We start from the raw sequence: 19,755 nt of genomic DNA, 5'->3' as shown, positions 1-19,755 counted from the left end.
GGATTGCACTGGCCATGCCAGCTTGTTTATGAGCTGGGTGGTAGCACACCCCTTTAATCCCAGCACTTGGGAGGCAGAGGCAGGTAGATCTCTTGAGTTCAACAGAAAGAGTTGAACTCTCTTGGTCTACAGAGAGAGTTCCAGGAGAGCCAAGCCTACACACAGAAACCTTGTCTCAAAAAATTAAAACCAAAAAAAAAAAAAAAAAAAAAAAGGAACTAATTTTATAGTTTCAACAACCTTTAGTGGGCTTTCTAGGAAACCAATGTCACAGCTTTCATGGATAAGCATTTCAAAAAACCAATTAGCATACAACTACTCATGGACTGAGAGCTGCTTAAAACTTGCCATTAAAAACAATTATTTCTATAGAAGCCTCAGATGTTTCCCCCAAGCCAGCAAGATGGCTCAGGAAGCAGGCTTGCTGCACATGCCTAACAGAGTTTGGTCCCCAGAACCCACAGATGGTTGCATCTGGAATCTCAGTGCTCCTGGCAAGAGAACTGCCCAGAAGCTTCATTGCCAGCTTGGCTGGCGTATGGAGACCCTACCTCAACAACATGAGAGCACCGGCTCCTGAAAGTCACTCTCGCTCCTGCAACATTTAAAAATCCTAACATGGACCATTTTCCCCCTAATTCTACAAAAGGGCTATTCCTATAATAATAATAATAAAAAAAAAAGAACTTTTTAAATGTCTGTACCAAACAGAGCTCAGGCTTTGGTATCCATGACTATAAACTGCTCTCAGTGCCAGAAAAGAAAACACACACTTACTTCATGAAATACTGCTCCAGAGTACGGAGACACTCCTAAATCCAACAGCGAAAGGCCTTCAACCACTGAAAAGGAAGAGATACAAGTTCACTCAGACTTTAGAGACATCAGCAAATGGTCATCACCTACAATGTTAAATTTTTCCTAAGGCCAAGAAATGACTGAGTTTGTCTAATCCCTTTACCTCAGGTCAAGCAAGTGGCTAAAGATCTTATTTGAAAAAAAAAAATTCAAGACTGTACACATATATGAAATTCTCAAAGAATAGATCACATGCGTGCGTGCACACACACTTTTCACGGATGGAGAATTCTTTCGTACAAAGTGAGCCTTTCCATCATGAGCAATGTTCATTATGAGAAAGTGTTATACGAAACTGTAAACTTCAGAGGTTGGAGAAACGGCTTGCTAATTAAGAGCACATACTGCTCTTGATCCCCAGTTGAATTCCCAGCACCCACTTGGGCAGCTCTCAACTGCCAATAGGCTCTCTCTGGCCTCTACACTTGACATGCACATACACATACATACACATAATTTAAAATATAAAGTTAAGTAAATCCTTTAAAAACCATAAGCTTCGACCTCCTTGTAACCTCTATCAACTCTAAAGCTCCTTTTAGCTATATTCTGCCCTATTCCAAACTACAGTTAACAAAATCAGCAGCAGGGTTAAAAAAATGTTTTCCAGGTTAGTGAAATAGACTGTCACTGTCTTGTGCCGCCTTACTTCATGAAATACTGTTTAAGTGACATTTGTGTCATTTTTCTAAAGTAATATGAACTTTTTGGTTGTGTGCCTTATAGGGGATTTGTGAAGAAGAGAGGACTTTGATTTTTGGGGTTTTTTTTTTGTTGTTGTTGCTGTTGTTTGTTCTTTTGTTTTGTTTTTTGGTAGTGATTGTTAGGCTAGGTTTTTATTTTGTGGCAGATTATCTACATGTAGTGAAGACTGACAAGCTTGCAATCCCCCTACCTCAACCCCACGCCAAAGTATTGGCGTTATAGGAGCAAGCCATCAAGCCCAGCTAAGAGAATACTTTTGTGGCCTACTAAGATAGTACTGCTGTAGCTTAGTCTGGCCTCAAACTTCCTATGCAGCCAAGAATCATCTTAAACTTTTTAACTCTCCTGCCTCCACCTCCCAAGTACTAGGATTACAGGCATGCACCACCATGTCCAGTTTTGGTTTGAGGGGTTTTGGGTTTGGTTTGGTGCTATGGACTAAACTTGGGAACTTGTATATACTAGGCAAAAATGCCACTGCTGAGCTATATCATGCCCACAAAATAATAATTCTTGGTTTTTCTACAAGGTCTCACTATGTCGCTCTAGCTGGTTCTCAACTCACAGACTATACAGACCAGGCTGGCCTTGAACTCACAGAGATCCACCTGCCTCTGCCTCCCTAATGCTGGGATTAAAGGCTTACACTACCATGCCTGCCCCAAAATGACATTCTTAAGGTTGATTATCTTAGGAAATAATTGATCAAGTGCCTGACAAAGTATATTCAGTACAGCACTCAGAGTAATAATTTTTTTCTTTATTTTCTGTGTGTGGGTGTTTTGCCTATGTGTATGTCTGTGCACTGTGTATGTGCCTGATTCTGAGGAGGGCAGAAGAGGGCATCAGATCCTCTGCAACTGAGTTACAGATGGTTGTGAGCCAATAAGTAGGTGCCAGTAATAGAACCTGGGTCCTCTGGAAGGGCAGCCAGTGTTTTAAACCAAAGAGCCACCTCTCCAGTCCCACTTAATACAACCTTAAAAATAATCCCAACATTGATTAATGGAGATTTATTTAAATATTTATGTATTTGCTGATATGCTAATATATACAAATATACTAACACATATACTGATATGCTAAGCATTAAAACTATGTTATAAATGGTTGAATAAATAAGTGGAAGAAAAAATGCTCTTCTTATACAGAATACTGAGTCTCAACTGTAGGAAGGATGGGCATGGGTTGAAGCATGCAGGAAGATCTGAGCTCAACACCAGGATAAAAAGAGTAAACATAAAGAATGAAAACAGAGCAGGAAGTTATCACTTGGCTGACCCACAGAGTGGTTTTCAAAGGCAACCACCATTAGTGGATTCTGAAGTTAGTGAGAAAAAGTATGAAAAACAAAGTATTTTCAAGGGAAAAGTAATAATTTCATATAAACTTACATTACCTGCTTTAATCAGGTGATCCATTAAAACACCATCAAAATGTTAGGTATGTAAATTATCAAGTATCTCATGATTCACGGATGTGGTGATAAGAGCACTTCTGTGGTCTTCATGCTAACAATGTGGCAAAATAACAAAATCTAACAACAAAAAACCATATCCTCCACCTAATCCCAGGAAAACATCAGACAACCCAAACCGATAGGCACAACACTGCCCAGTGTTCTTAAAAAGTTAAAGGACAGGTCTCAGATTGATAGTCACTAGGGAGACATAACCACTAGATGCAAAATGAGGTCATGGACTGCACATCAGGACAGAAACTGGACAGCAACAGGGGAGCTGTACAATTCTTTTTGTTTTGTTTCTCTTGATTTCTAAGACAGGGTTTCTCTGTGTAGCCCTGGCCATCCTGGAACTCGCTCTGTAGACAAGCCTGGCCTCGATCTCAGAAATCCACGTTTCCTGAGTGCTGGGATTAAAGGCATGCTCCAACACCACCACTGGCTCAATTCTAATAAAGTATATACACTAACAGTACTGACTGACTGAAGCCACTATATTACAGTAATATCGGGTAAAGTAATAGAAACTTTATATATTTTTGCAAGTGTGTGTGTGTGTGTGTGTGTGTGTGTGTGTGTGTGTGTGTGTGAACACCCACTGAGAACAGAAAAGGTTGTCAGATTTCTTTCAGCTAGAGTTACTAGATTTGTAAACAACCTGCTGTAGACGCTGGGATCCAAACTCCAGTACTCAGACAGAACAGTAAGTACTCTTAACTGCTGAACCATCTCTCCACCCACTCTACAACTCTTTTGAAAGTCTAAATATTTCAGAGTTGGCAAAATGGCTCAGGTGATTAGATTATTGCTGCCAAGATTGAAGACCTGAGTTCAATCATCAGATCCTAAAGTAAAAGTTTTCCTGTGACTTCCACACAGGAGTTATGACACGTGCATGCACGCGCGCACACACACACATACAAAAACACGTAATAAAATTTTTAAATAAATCAATTATTTCAAAAATAAGTTCACATCAAAAGAGTCCTGGAGGGGCTGATGAGACGGCTCGGCAATTAAGAGTGCCTGTTTTTACAACAGAGGACCTGGGTTTTGTTACCAGTACCTACACTGGGCAGCTCACAACTGCTCATAACTCCAGTTCCAGGAGATCTGACACCTTCTTCTGGCCTCCACCAGCACCTGCACACATGTGGTACACAGATGCAGACTCAGCTACAAATACATAAAATAAGATTTAAAACCTTTTTTTAAAAAAAATGCTACATATGTACATTTACTAAAAGAAAGTTGTCCACAAAATGCTAAGAGAATAGGGCTGGAGAGATGGCTCAGGGGTTAAGAGCACTGACTGCTCTTCCAGAGGTTCTGAGTTCAATTCCCAGAAACCACATGGTGGCTCACAATCGTCTATACTGAGATCTGATGCCCTCTGCTGGCATGCGAGTGACCTACAGATAGAGCACTCATTTAAAATAAGCAAATAATTCCAAAAAAATGGCTAAGAGAAAAGCAGGCAATAATACAGCATATAAAATATGATACAATTTTATTAAAAATTTTAAAGAAAATTTTATTAACATTAAATACACAAAAAGAATGGGCCTCATTATGATATTTTATACATATATATTAAGTACTTTGATCACACTCAGCTCTAACTTAAAATTTTTTAAATCACTCACTCACTGAATTGAGAGAGAGTGAATCTCAAAAGCTGGTTATCATGGAACATGCCTGTAGTACCAGTTCTCAGAGATTGAAGCAAGAGGATCTCAAGTCTAAGGCCAGCCTGGGCTACACTGTAAGATTCTTTCTCAAAATAAACTAACAAGAGAGAGTAGAGGAAGAAGGGAGAAGGAAAGGGAGAGGAAAAGAAAATAAATACTTGGAAAAAGAAACATTAAAATATTTTAAACTACATATTCAACCTCAAGAAGGAAACCTAATTAAACAATTTATAGTGGCAAACATTTGTTTAAAAAAAAAAAAAACTGTTTATGGGCTGGAGAGATGGCTCAGAGATTAAGAGGACTGCTTGTTCTCCCAGAGGTCCTGAGTTCAATTCCCAGCAACCACATGGTGGCTCATAACCATCTATAATGAAATCTGGTGCCCTCTTCTGGCATTCAGGTGTACATGCAGGAAAAAACATTGTATATATAATAAAATAAATAAATAAATAAACCTGTTTGTGCAAGACAGTTTAAAGTGGGGCTAGCAATGCACCTTATCAGGTAAGGGCTCTTGTTGCCAAGCCAGATGACCTGAGTTCAATCCTAGGAACCCTAGGAACCCACAGAGTAGGGTTCTCACACGTTCTAATTTTTTTATTCTCATATGCACTGGTGTATGCCTGGGTGAAGGTGTTGGATTCTCTAGAACTGAAGTTACAGACAGTTGTGACCTACTATGCGGTTGCTGGGAATTGAACCTGGGTCCTCTGGAAGAGCAGCCAGTGCTCTTAACCACTGTACTGTTTCTCCAGCCCCAACACAAGCTGTCTTAACTCTCCAGGTACATGTATGTGCACATGTTTGCGTACATGTGCAAACACACAGTAAATAGATACAGAAATGTTTACAGAAACAACTGCAACGGGTCCTTTATCCTAGGACCAGAACAAAATATCTCTTAAGGAGCAGTGTACAGGTTGTTTAATAGACAGCTATTAAACTCCCACTAGCAGCTTTACTGGAGACCCAAGGAGAGGATCCATTAGCCCACTTCACAAGACTTCCCTCAACCTAAGCCAAAGGCATCTCACCACAGCAGTAAAAGCAAGCCTTTGGGGATCAGTATGAAGCTGTCTGGAAACATCAGGTCCCACCATTCCTATTTAATCCAGAGAGATTTTCAAGTATGTTGCTAGAGGACAGACTCCACACCTTTCTCTTAGACACACTTTTGCTAGATACTGTGCATCAGTAAACTTGTTTGAGTATTCTCTGGCAAGAGCCTAGAATGTGGCTCTGCTATCTGGTGATTAAATATAGCATCATATTCCCTGCTAGGCCACAGAGGAGGACTTTGTAGCCAGTCCTGAAGATACTTGATAAACCAGGGTCAGATGAAAGGGGAGGAGGTCCTCCCCCATCAGTGGACTTGGAAAGGGGCAAGGAGGAGATAAAGGAGGGAGGGTGAGATAGAGAGGGAATGAAGGAGGGGGATACAGCTGGGATACAAAGTTAATAAACTGTAACTAATATTAAAAAAAGAAAAAATATAACAGCATATTATTTCATGGATAACTGATCTGGGGGAAAAGACAACCTCATGTAAAAACATCATAAAAACACCGCTCTTTACTGTAACATTAAAATATTTAAGAAAGGCATAAACTCAAAATGTGCTATTGATTTTTAAACTTAACATATACTATAACAGATTTCATTATGAAGAATATTTGACTTGGATGCATTTAGCTTTATTATTAACTCTTTCCATCACTTTTATTATTTTGGTGCACATGTGTGAAACTTTCTTAGGGCCTACAGTGTCTATTTCCATCTTAGCTAGAAGAGTATCATAATTCTCTTCAGACTCCGGTAATGATTCATTCAATGTTTAAGAGAATAATCTGGTTGACAATGGTGGCTCACACCTGTAATCCTAGCACTCAGAAGGATCAGAAACAAGATTCCAAGTTCTAGGCTGCCTGGTCTATTTATGGAGTACCAGGCCAGCACGGGCTACAGTGAAACTCTGAATCCAAAAATAAAATATCATGGCACTTGGGAGGCAGAGACAGGTGGATCCCTATGAGGTTGAGTCAGCCTGATCTTCATAATGAGTTCCAGGACACCCAGAGTTACACAGTGAGACTCTGTCTCAAAAACAAAACAAAAAAACCAAATCATCAGGGGTACAGCAGAAAGGATGAAGGCTGAAATACTTTTGTAGCTAGACATACATTATACACCTGTAATCTAACACTCTGGGAGGCAGAGGCATTGGGATTTCTGAGTTCAAGGCTACTTTGGAAAAAGAAGTATTTTACAAACATGCAGTTTTCACTTTTTCTTTTCAAAATGATCTTTTATTACCTTTCTTTATTCTCCCTCTGTCTCTCTCTCTCTCTCTCTCTCTCTGGGGAGGGTGAGTGGAGAAGTGAGGGTGTAGGTATAGAGGTCAGAGGGTAACTTGAAGGAGTCAATTCTCTCCTTCCACCCTGACCAACCTTAGGTTGTCAGATTTGGTGACAAGCACCTTTGCCCACTGAGACATCTTGTGGGCCTCTACTTGTTCTTTCAAAGGAGCTTTCCTTTCCATGATTACCACCCTGCTGAGGAAGAGCCAGAAACGTCATGGCCACATGAGCCACAGCCATGGCCACATTCTGCCACATATCATCAGTAAGTATAGAAGCACTCAGGCTCAATATTGGCAAATATCAACCAAATGAAATGGGAGAGCAGGTAGGAAGCATATCCACTTAACGAGGAACCAGAGCTTCTGCCCAACTTCCTGCCTCAATAAACTCTGGACATTGGTCAGTGAGCAGACATGGGTAAATGTTGCCAAAGACCAGAGCTGCCATCAGTGACATGGTATGACTGGGCTTCTGCAAAGCTCTGGAGAAGAGAAGCTCCTCAGCAGCTTGCCATCCTGACAAATGCTTAAAAAGAGCTAGGAAAGATTAAGGCTTTCTTTTTGGTAAGCCTGTGCCCTGGTGGCTTGAAGCCATACAAGGAGCTTCATAGACAGGAACAATTTTAAAAAGCAAAAGATAAAGTGATAAAACAAGAATATAAAATGAAGGATTTATAAACAAGGACTTTATTAGATCTAAAAAATATTAAAATGTTATATTTATAATGGATGTCTATCCCTGTTTAAAGCAACAACCAAAGAATTAACCAAGCTGCCAGATTCTAACATATATATAAAACAATGTGCCAATACTATAAGGCCAGAAGATTTTCAGCTGTGTTTTTCCTTTGCGGGTGGTGATTGTCAGACAAGTGTCTCATGCAGCCTTAACTGGCTAAAATCAGTTTAACAAAAGACTGAGAAATAAAAGCAAACACTCAGAATTAGGAAGATAGTTCAGTAGTAGAACCTTTGACTAAAATGGACAAGTACCTAGGTTTGACCTCCAGCACCACCCCCACCACCCCCGACACACATACACACACAACCTGGGTGTAGTTCCATATTCTTGGAATCCTAGAGATGGGAAAATCAAGAGCTCAAGGTCATTCTTGGCTACATAGCTAGTAGAGGCTACAGCCAACTAAGCTACAAAGACTTTGTTTCAAGCAAACAACAACAGTTAAATATTAAGACAAAACTAGATAAAAACCCAAAGAACTAGTAAGATTTCCTTTTTCATGTAGTATTTTCTTTAAAATAAAGTACAGCAGAGGAGTGACACTGAATATACTCTTCTTTCTTTCTTTTCTTTTTGTTTGAGATGGCATCTTGTTACAGAGCCCAAGTAGATCTTAAACTTGTAACCCTCTGTCTGGGCTTCCACAAGTGGGGATTAACAAGTGTGCTCCACCACACCTGTCTGGAATAGTTCTTCCTTCCTTCCGATTATTATCTACTTAATATTATGGAATAGGGTTGGGTTTGATTGGGTTTTTTTTCTGTGTTGAGGTAGCACTCAGGACTCCATAATCATAGGCAAGCAATCTACCACTCAACAACACACCCAGACTTAGAAGAAGGGAGACTCTCAACTGAGAACCTGCCTCCCCCAGACAGACCTGCAGGCATGTCTGTGAGGTGTTTTCTTAGCGCTAACTGATGTCAGATGGCCGAGCCCGCTGTAGGCCTGGGCTGTAAAGGAAATGTAGCAGAAGGCAGGGAAAGCAAGTTAGTAAGCAGCTTTCTTCTATGGTCTCTGCTTTAGTTTCGGGTTCCTGCCTCAGCTTCCCCTAATGCTGTAACCTGTAAACCAAATAAACTCTTTCCTCCCCAGGTTAGTTTTATCATACCAACAAAAAGCAAACCAGTACATCCTGTCTCAGAAAATAAGGTGGAGCCCAATCAGGAAGACATCTAACATCAAATAACGTCTACACACACACACACCTGCACACATGCCTGCATAAATAAATAAATACGCCCATATAATAGCCAACCAAAGGATACAAGGCCCTTTATCCAAAGAGCTGGTGACTCAAAAATCTCAAAATGCCATGTAGAACCAGAATGACTTCTACTTCAGTGTTTTTGAATGCTTAGCATTTAGAAGTTAATACAACTGCCTGCTTGTTTGTTCGATTCTGAGACAAAGTCTTACTGTATAGCCCACTCCCAATGAATCTCCTACCTCAGCCTCTAAATGCTAGGATTATAACTATGAGACACACACCAGGCAGTGATGACGCACACCTTTGATCCCAGCGCATGTGAGGCAGAACAAGCTGATCTCTGAGTTCAAGACCAGCCTGGTCTACAGAGTGAGTTCCTGGATAGCTAGGACTACACAGAGAAACTGTCTTGAAAAAAATGGGGACGGGGGAAACAACACTATAAGACACCATGCCTGGCACAATTACCTGCTTTTTATTCTACCCTAGTTAAAGAATTGTAAATACAAGTGATAGTGTATCCTCTCCTTAGAATGAAATTGGTAATTATCCTTTGCTAACAAGATCAAAATGCTGTATGACTATCAACTCTGTCTAGCCTTGATACTGACCCTAAGCTGCAGTGATCTAAACCTCTGAGTATCAGACGAACACACACCAAACACTTGTTGTCCTGTCCTCTCTGACTCACCCATTCAGCTCAGCCAGTGTCACACTGTTCTAGTTCCTAAACTCAAGACCTTAGACCTGGTGTTCTGGTTTATTGCGCTTTAACATGGATTTTCTCCTTTAGTATTCTGTCTCACAGACAAGACGTCACAAAGGAAGTAAACAGCAGAGCCAGAGAAAGACTTGAATCCTCCCTAAGAGTCTAAAAATCATACACATTGTTGCCTCATCTCTAAATTCTCCTACCTATTTACCCTGTAAATAACACAACTTGTGCTTTCATTTCTTCCACCTTATTCAATAGTAATTAACCACACACCTGCTCTATCCCAGACACCAAGGAATTGAGGCATAAATAAAACAGTACAAGAAACTCATACTACAGGAAGACCAGAGCTAAGAAAGTAATGTTTTATATAAAGTGAGAAATACTGTCTGTCTGTCTGTTTGTTTGTTTGTTTGTTTTTAACAGTGCCTCACTATGTAACTTTGCTGATGTCGAATTCTGTAAGGAGCTTAGGCTGGTTTCAAACTTGTGATCCTTCTGCCTCAGCCTCCCAGGTGCTGGGATTACAGACCCATGCCACCATGCCCAGGTCAGAGAAAGTCTTAAGACAGGTGTGTATAAGGTTCTAGAGTGTAGAGGAAGCAGGATCTAGTGGACCCCTGAGTGTTCTGATATGCACAGGAACTCAGGAACTAAGTAGTTTCGATTCATTTAACAACAAATTATACACAAAGATACCAAATCCAAGTTCTACCATCTCACACACTTCGAAAAAGAATTACCACTACCACTCACCAACTGTAAACTTGGACAAATTCTTCTCTCTTAATCTTATTTTTCTTATCTCAAAAATGGAAGCATACTATTATCTATCACAAAGAACCATTGTGAGGCTGATCACCATGAATCTGAGTACATCCTGGGCTAAAGAAGAGATCCTGTTTCAAAATCATATAATAAGCAAAGTGTAAGGCTACAGGGAAGACTTCTAGGATACCGATATTTTTGGGCCAGGTGCTAGCTATCTGTGTGTAGAGACGGTTCATAATTCACTAAGCACTGTCTACCCTTACATGTGCTTTAAATGTATAATGTACCTTAGTTTTTATTTCCTTCAAGGACTTAAACTTGATCTGAACAGATGGTTCAGCAGGTAAGAGCTCCTGATGTGCAAACAAGAAGACCTGAATTCAAATCCCTAGCACCCATGTCAAAAACAGAACAACAACAAAAAAGTCATAGCCATCAATATGCCTGTAACTCCAGCATTGTAGGAGGGGAGACAAGCAGAAACCCCGGGTCTCCTGACAATAGCCCAGTGGAAATAGCTTTAGGTTCAGAAAGACCCTGTCTCGGGGAATAAAAGTACAGGACACTGACATTCTCCTTTGGGTTCTGAACATACACCACTAGCATGCACAACCCACACAGACAATAATAATGATTTTGTTTTGTTTTGTTTTTCGAGACAGGGTTTCTGTGTGTAACAAAACCCTGGCTGTCCTGGACTTGCTTTGTAGACCAGGCTGGCCTCAAACTCACAGAGATCCACTTGCCTCTGCCTCTGGAGTGCTGGGATGATTAAAGGCGTGTGCCACCATGCCCCGCTGTAAAAATGATTTTTTTAATTAAATCAAACTGTAGCCCCAACCTAACCCACATCTTTTCTACTCTGGATATTTCACATTCACAAGTATTTTCGGATCCTCTGCAACCTAGAATCACTCTCTCTCTCTCTTACTCTTTTCCAAACCCTAGTCTTTCATTCATTCATTCTGGAAAAGAAAAGACAGTTTATTCAGGGGCAGAACACTACGGAAATTATTATAAAGGCCTGTTCAACTCCTCTGCTAGCCTGTGGCTCCTTCAGCCCAATTTCTGTGTCTTGCTGGAGGGGACAATATGCAATAAGGTTTGATGAAGAACATGTACATATAGTAAAAAGACAAAAACTAAGAAAAACTTCACGGCGAGTCCTAGATTGAGAGGTGACTTGCAAACACAGATACCGTTCTTGCCAAAACATTGGCTCCCTCGTCTCCCCTCACCCTTCCACTATCTGCTACTCAGGGGAATACTGCCTGACAATCCCACTGCCAAAACCTAATACTTCACAAGATCCAATGCACAGAGCACCTTCGGACGTCCATTCACCGGCGGATCCCGCCGCCGGACTCGGGAGAGTGGGACACGCCCCCTCGGATCCCCATCCCTCGGGTAGTGGGGCTCACGCTCCACACCTCCTCCACACCCCATCCTCCGCGCCATAGCTCCGCCCTCAGCTCGCGAAGGACCCCAGACGCGGGTCAGTCTCCTCAGAACAGCACGCTCGTGTCCACCTCCTCCACCTCCAATTCAATTCACTGAGGCTAGGACAGCGCCGTCCGACCTACTCTAGGCAGTGACCTCACCTCTCTTCCAAGAGCTCAGTGGGGACACCACCTCCACCCTCTCAGAAATGAACTCGGCCAAGCTGGAGCGAAACAAGGCCGCCCTCACGGTCACGGCTACCACAAGCACCAGGGCCAAGGGAGCCGCCATGATAACTGAGGCGGGCGCGCAGGCGGGGAGGGCAAAGGCAATGCGGAAGAGCCTCAAGACTTGCGCGCCACACTGTAGTACCTCCGTCGAGCCATCGCCGCGGCTGCTGCGGGAGCTCGCCGGCTTGGAGACTACCACTCCCAGGAAGCTTTGCGGCGAGACGACGGAAAGCGGGATGTGTCAGACTTATAGCAAAGGTTTGGACTACGTTTCTACTCACGCATGAGAACTCAAAAATATTGTGCTTATTTTACTGAGCTCGTAAGCAAACTTTAAAGCAGTAATTTCTCTCGTGTGCGTATTTTTAATGTTAAAATGTTTACCTTCATATATTTAAAGAGTACGACGTGTGTATTTCTTGAACACCAATCATCCTCCGGGCACCCTGTTCTGAGGAAAACACTTTGGAGTGGTTAATTATTAGCCCTGCGACCTTCAGCAAGTTATTTAACCGAGAGAAATCAGAGAAGGAACTTGAAGCTAACACCGTGAAAGAACGCGGCCTTTACAGACTTTCTCTTCTGCTCTTGCTCAACCAGCTTTCTTGCACATCGGTACACCTGCCCAGGGATGATGCCCCCTGGGTCCTCTCACATCACTCAGTTTCAAAATCAAGAAAATTTCTCACAGATCAACCCGATGGAGGCGTTTCTTCAACTGAGGTTTCCTACTTCCAAATGACCCTGAGGTTGTGCGAAGAGCTACTATGGCAAAAATACTGTGTAATGATGCACTTCTGCTTTTCTCGGTTCAGGTTGGTTGCTTGAAATCCCTCCAGGTGGGAGTGTTTATAGCTGAGAAATCGGCCAACACCACAAGTCAGGGGTTTGGAGAGCCGGTTGGTAAGCACTGACAGCACACCACTTCATTAGTTAATGTATGAAAAATACTAAGGTGAGTACTTAAAGATTAGCTGCAATAACTAACTATACAAGGACATTTTAGATCCTTGAAAAAATGAAACAGTGCACCAGTAGAATAACCAAGATTAACAAAAATATTGAATATTTCAAAATAGGTAGCAGAGTCTTTTAGGTGTTCCTAACACAAGTAATGTCTGAAGTCATGTGCGGTTACCCTATATTGTTACTATACATTGTATACAAGTTGTCATACTTTATCCCATAAATATGTAAGCTGTCTTAGCTAAAGGTTAAAAATAAAAAACATATTTTAAAAAAAGAAAAAGTGCATGATTGAAAATAACCATGGATGAAGGAATGGTGGTCACAGGACAAGCTGGAAAGGGGAGACTGTGGGACAAGTTGACATTTTAAATGAGACCTACAGAGTGAGAAACTATTCATAGCTTCCAGAAAACAGGGCTGAGGAGATGGCTCAGTCGTTAAAGGCTAGACTCACAACCTAAAAGAGGCTCAGCAGAGAAACAAGTATGGCCCAAGGGAAGAGAACAGTATTTGTTATGGAAAAAAGAAACACAGGAGAGGCAAGCAGGGGCCTCTAGGCTGAAGTTAACAATTTGGAGAGCATTCAAAGTACAAACTATGTGCCAATGAAAAGCTTATATCTTTTTATTTTCTGTTATCTTGGTTTCTCGAGACTGAGACTCATGCAGCCTAGGCATGACTTGGTTCCTTGTATCTGAAGATGTCCTTGAAAACATGGCTCTACCGTCTCTGCCTCCCTAGTGCTGAGATTACAGGCTTGTGCCACCACACTGGGCCTTTTTTGTTTGTAGTTTTGTGTTTTGAGATGGGGTCTTGCCAACTACCCCCTGGCTGACCTAGCAATCTCTATATTTAAATCGAGGTGCCTACATATCTGCAGCAATCCTCTTTTTGAGGTTTTTGTTTTGTTTGTGTTGGTGGCAGAGGGGAGGCTATGAAGTACATGTGGAGGTCAGAGGCTGCCTCCCAAGCGCTGGGACCAGGAACATGCCCGACTACATGCAGCTTCCGCTGGAGAATTTTGAAGAGAGTGGTGTTAGATGTTTTCATCTGTGGACTTTTTGAGAGATAGGGGTGTTTCACTTGATGCTAGGGATGAAACTCAGGGCCCTGGAGCATGCTAAACACATGCACTGCAACTAAACTGACTCACTGTCCAGGTGCACATTTCTAAGAGATCACCACGTTCCCCCGGCTGGGGGGGGTGTCAGACTATAACGTGGTGACAACACTGTACCCTCTACTTTGGGGAAACTCGAAGAGTTGGTTGAAGAGATACAAATCTTAAGAATTACCTAAGTCAGGCTGGAGAGATGACTCAGTGGTTGAGAGCACAGAAAGCTCTTGCAGAGAATCCGAGTTCAGCTCCCAGCACCGCATGGCTCGCATGTGACTGGAGCTCCAGCGTCAGGGGATGCCATGGCTCTGTGTACGCATCCACACAGAGACAGTAACACACACCCAGAATTAAGAAGAAAACAAATATCCGGGCAATGCTGGTACACACCTTTAGTCCCAGCACTCAGGAGGCAGAGGCAGTCAGATCTCTGAGTTCGAGGCCAGCCCGGTCTACAGTGCAAATCCCAGGACAGCCAGGGCTACACAGAAGAAACCCTGTCTAAATAAATAGCAAGCCAAATCTTTTTTTTTTTTCTGGTGGTGGGGGGTGAGTTCAACACAGGGTTTCTCTGTGTAACAGCCATGGCTTTCCTGAAACTCACTTTATAGACCAGGCTTCCCTCAAACTCATAGAGATCTGCCTACTTCTGCCTGTCAAGTGCTGGGATTAAAGCATGCACCACCAGGCCCAGCAAAACAAATCTGTCAAAAACTAACACAAGTCATAAACAGTAGATGAGAGGGAGATCAGGATGTTAGGAGAATGTAAAAGTCAGCTCCGGCTCATTTCTGAAAAGCAGAGAATAATGAGATCATAAAAGAGTAGAGGACACTCACCTTTGAATCCAGGCACTATGACACACTCTTTGACATGAGTTTAGTCAGTCTGTACATTTTTCTTCCTAAAAATACAGATGTTGGTATATGCATATTGCATTATGAAAAGTGGAAGCTAAAGTATCATCAACCCTTGGTAAAGACTGAAAAGATTATAATAGTGAAATGCTTAGCACATATCCAGACACACACGCAGGCAAAACACCCACATATGTAAAATAATAAAAATTTAAGATATTTGTTAAAAGAGGGTGTTTCCAATACAACAGCTGTCTGATGTGTGTCTGTTGCACCACATACATGACTTCCTGCAGAGGCCAGAACATGATGTTGGGTCCCCTGGGAATGGGGTTCCACCCTGTTGAGTTGCCATGTAGGTACTGGGAGTTAAACCTGGGAGAGCAGCCTGCTCTTACCTGCTGAGACATCTCTGTGGCTCCTCGTTACATCATTTTAATAATAATGTGAAAGTTCTTATAGTAAAGATTGCCTCTGGGAAAAACTATGACCAGCCATTATGAAAGGAAGTAAGATCCAAACTAATGGTTCTGAAACACACTTATCTCACCATTCTTTTTTAAAGGCTTACAAGAACTAAAACTCAGAAGAAAACAAAAGTAGATCTTCGTGACCCCTAATTAAACATAGGTTTCTCTACTATAACACCAAATACATGGACAGGAAAAGAAGAAATAAGTTGGACTCTTTCTGGGCTCTTCCTGGGGAGATGAGAACAAATGTCTGTTTATCCATGAGAGAGCATCTACGACAGAAGAAACAGCTCCACCCACGTCTAGCTTGATGAACCGATGAATTCACAGGGCTTACTGAGAGGCACAGGCACAACCCAGAACAGCTGCACCACCATAGAGCCCCACTCAGCATGGCAGAACACCCCTTCAGTTAACCTTCACCCTCCATGCATCTGGGGAAGGGCTGGGAGAGAGGGAGGGAGGGACTGGAATCTCAGGTTAGTCTTTTATGAGGGACTAGCCACATTCTTGACCTCAGGGGTCGCCTGTGAATGACACAGCTGCTCAGATTAGTAGCTATTTTATGCCCTGTGGACAGTGTTCCATAACAGACTTCATCCCAATTAAAAACAGATACCACCAAAAAATAAAGACAGCCTAAGGAGGAGAAAATATCTACAAACCATGGATCAGAATTTATCCAAAACATGTAAGGAAAAAGTATTTATTTTTATTTTTGTGTATGTGTCTGTGTGAACGTAGCTACATATGAGTGCTTTTGCCCACAAAAGCAAGAAGACAGCCCTGGATCCCCTGGCACTAGAGTTACAGGCAGTTGTGGGCTGCCCGATATGGGTGCTGGGAACCAAACTTGGGTCCTTTGGAAGAGCAACAGGTGCTCTGAACTGCTAAACCATCTTCTCCAGCCCCTTAATTTTTTACATTTATTTCTTTTGAGGGGGGAGGGTCATTCGTATACCATGGCATCCATGTAGAGGTCAAAGGACTTCTGGGAGTCACTTCTCTTCCACCATGCGAGCAAGAGAATGGCAGGGGACGCCATTACCCACGGGGCCATCTCACTGGCCTGAGAATATAGAAAGAATTCTCACAACTCAATTATGAAAAGACAAACTCTTTCTTTTTTTCCCCCAACCCCGCGTTTATTCCGTTTCTTCCACCTACCAGCAGCCCCTTGTATGAAAGTCCACCCTGGGCTGACCGCTGTGGATCTGGGCAGTCCTTCAGACATAAGGCAAGCTGTCGGGCCACAACTGCTCACACAGAACGAGGGACCTCTGGGCCCTGCTGGGTCTTAGCTGAATGGGAGACCCTTTGGTCTGGCTGCCTCTACCCATTCTCGAATGAGGGTAGCCTCCAGATTCCGCACCTCCACAACAGATGGGGGATCTCCTGGGTTAGATGCTCTGAGGTCTAGGTGATGTGCTCCGCCATGGATCCGGACAGCAATGACTGATGCACTCACCTTGCTCCGGATCCCACCTCTTGCCCAGGGGTCCAGGTCACCGTTGGAGAAAATGATGTTGCTGGCAGTTTTAAGGTCGCCACCCCAGAAGCTGGTCTGCAGCCAGCCTGACCGGGGCCACACACCCCATGTAGCCAGGCAGTATTGCTGGCGGAGTTCATCAGAGAACGGGAGTTCAGGGAACATGTCAGTCACATTGTTGCTGTCAAAGGTCAGATTGATCTCCGTACAGGCCTGGTAGTCCCAGGCCTTGGCCTTAGAGCCAATGCCGCAGCCAGTGGGGTCAGCGCAGCTTTTGAACAGGCGGTAGATGTCGTAACAGAGCTCCGTGCCAGAGGAGTTGTAGACGAGCCCCGCCAGAGCTCGCAGACCCTTGATCCTCTGGCCCGCACTCAGCAGCAGTTCGCAGCCCGCCCTTACAGGGTTGGCAGGAAGGTGACCTGCGGAGTCGGTAGGGTATGGGTAGTCCATCATGGCGAGCACAGTAAATGCATTCCGGGCAAACTTATAGAGCTGAGTCAGGTCCTTTGGGCTGGAAGGTGGCTGGCAGGTACCAAAATTCTGGCTGATGGTGTCGTAGGCTCCTTGGAGGAACAGGTCTTTGATTTGGCGGAAGGCGTCCCGCACAGCCTGGGCGCACTTGGGACTCTGGCGGTAGAAGTCGGCTGTGACGTCTTGGAAGAACTGGTAGGAGTTGCCAAGACCCGCAACAGCTAGGACAGGAGCGCTGGCTGCCAGGGCCCCAGCCACCAGGTGGGGATACTTCATCCTCATGTAGGCGCTCAGCATCCCCCCATAACTTCCTCCAAAGGTTATGATGGGGGCATCCGGGACCCCGAGATCCTGCCGCAGGGCCTGGAGCAGCACAGCAAAGTCCGCCAGTGCCTGCTCCACAGTCAGCAGCTGTGTAAATCCCCGCCGTGTGGACTGCACACCGAATGGAAGCGATTTCCCATAGTACCGGTGCTCGGCAAAGACAAGCAGGGCTTTCTGCTGGGCTGCCAGTTCCACCACGAAGCCCGAGGTGTTAGCAAAGGACCAGATATCCCCCTCATTCCCTGTGTAGAAGAAAATGGGACCCTGGCCTATCTTCCAGAACCTATCTGACACCAGAAACCGCTGGTTGAAGGTTTTGTTGCCGAAACTCTCGAAGTTGAAATGGTCCATGTATTGCTCAAAATAGTTTTCCCGAAAGCCAGGGTCCAGAAATCTGTAAGCCCTGGCCTGGAGGGTGCACAGCCCCAGTGCCAGCAGCAGGACCAGGACCCAGGAGGGGCCCGCATGGTCCACAGAGTGGAAGCTCATGCCTGATTCTGACAAATTCTTAAATGAACCAAGGGTTTCGGCAGACACCGCAGCAGAGAAGACACACAGATGACCGATGAACCCCTGAGAAGACGCTCAGCCTCACTGGTTACTGGGTATACTTGCTGGGGTGGCTGAAGGAAAAACAAACAAACAAAATAATACCTTCTGGCGAGACAAATGCCTGTATGCGCCTCACGTGGAAACCTAAAATGCAGCCACTTTAAAAAACAGTTCGGCAGTTCCACAAAATGTTAAGTGTGAGATGGGCATCCGTGTAGTTCAGGGGTGTGTAGCTCCTGCTGTGCATCTGTGAGAAGTAACAAAGAATGTCCACACTTGTGTGGGAAATTACTCGTAAAACCAAAGCAGAAATACTGGTAAATTGATAAACAAAAGGTCCTAGATCTATACAATGGAGCACAGCTGAGCAGCAACAACAAAAATAATAATAACGAAGTGCTGACAGTTGCCACAACATTCAAAAGCCTTGAAAATATTCTGCTACATGAAATAAACCTGACCACAAAACCATTTGTTTTATATAATTCCATTTATATGACATGTTCAGAATGGGCATTGTACAGAAGAAAGGTTAAGACTTGGGGTGGCTTAGAGAGGAGGAAAGGGTATAATTTCTTTTGTTCTCCTCCCTCTTATGGTACTGGGGAGCAAACCAAGAGCTGTCCTGTCACGCTGAGCAAACACTCTGCCACTGAGCTGGATGCCAGCATTAGTTTTCTTCTTCCTTCTCTCTTCTTCCTCTTCCTCCACTTCTTCCTCTTCCTCCTTTTCTTCTTCCTTTTTGTCCTCCTCCTTCCCCCCCCAACTCCTTCTCTGTCTCATTCTATTCCCCCCTCCCCTTTTTTAGGCCACTCTGGCCTCAGAGTCACTGTTCAGCCAAAGAGGGCTTGAACTTTCAATCCTTCTGCCAACAGCGCCTAAGTGCTGGGAGTACAGGTGTGAGCTACCATGCCCAGTTTACACTGTGCTGGAATGGAAGCCAGGACTTCATGCTAAGTGCAGTTTATCAAATGAGCCATGTTCCTAGTCTCCTTGCCTTCTTTTACACTGTGTGTGTGTGTGTACGCGCACGCACGCACGCACGTTTCTTGCTGTATACCCCTTATGAACTGGTATTCACCATGTGGTTCCAACCAGCCTACAACTTGCAGCAATCAGCCTGCTTCAGCCTCCTGAATTTGAGATTACAGCCATAGGATACCATGACAGTTACTTTTTATTTTGAAACAAATTTCCCAGGCTGGCCTTGAACTCTCAACCCTCCTGCCTCAGTCTTCCCAGAAGCTGGGACTACAGACCTTTACCACCAGGTAAGGTAGTACAGCTTCTTTGTGAAGTAACCAAAATGTTCTAAAA

General features: G+C 43.6%; 1 protein-coding gene across 8 annotated transcripts in view; it reads right to left on the bottom strand.

Annotated features, from left to right (window-relative positions):
- Window positions 1-18,900, bottom strand: part of Pigu (phosphatidylinositol glycan anchor biosynthesis class U) — a 92,184-nt gene extending 73,284 nt beyond the window's left edge. The window contains exons 1-4 of one of the 8 annotated variants that reach the window (XM_055602279.1): window positions 17,071-18,900; window positions 16,564-16,671; window positions 15,112-15,176; window positions 792-842 (exon numbers count right to left, since the gene is read on the bottom strand). In XM_055602279.1, the coding sequence (XP_055458254.1) occupies window positions 15,156-15,176; window positions 16,564-16,671; window positions 17,071-18,375 (1,434 nt within the window). In that variant the 5' untranslated portion in view covers window positions 18,376-18,900 and the 3' untranslated portion in view covers window positions 792-842; window positions 15,112-15,155. The other 7 variants (XM_055602280.1, XM_055602281.1, XM_055602282.1 and 4 more) reach the window with 7 other exon arrangements.
- Between the last annotated feature and the right edge of the window lie 855 nt (window positions 18,901-19,755).

The sequence above is a fragment of the Psammomys obesus genome, unplaced genomic scaffold (genome assembly GCF_907164565.1).
Source record: "Psammomys obesus unplaced genomic scaffold, mPsaObe1.curated_primary_1811, whole genome shotgun sequence".
NCBI classification, from domain to species: domain Eukaryota; kingdom Metazoa; phylum Chordata; class Mammalia; order Rodentia; family Muridae; genus Psammomys; species Psammomys obesus.
Note: the sequence above shows the minus strand (reverse complement) of the source record. Positions and strands in the feature narration are given on the sequence as shown.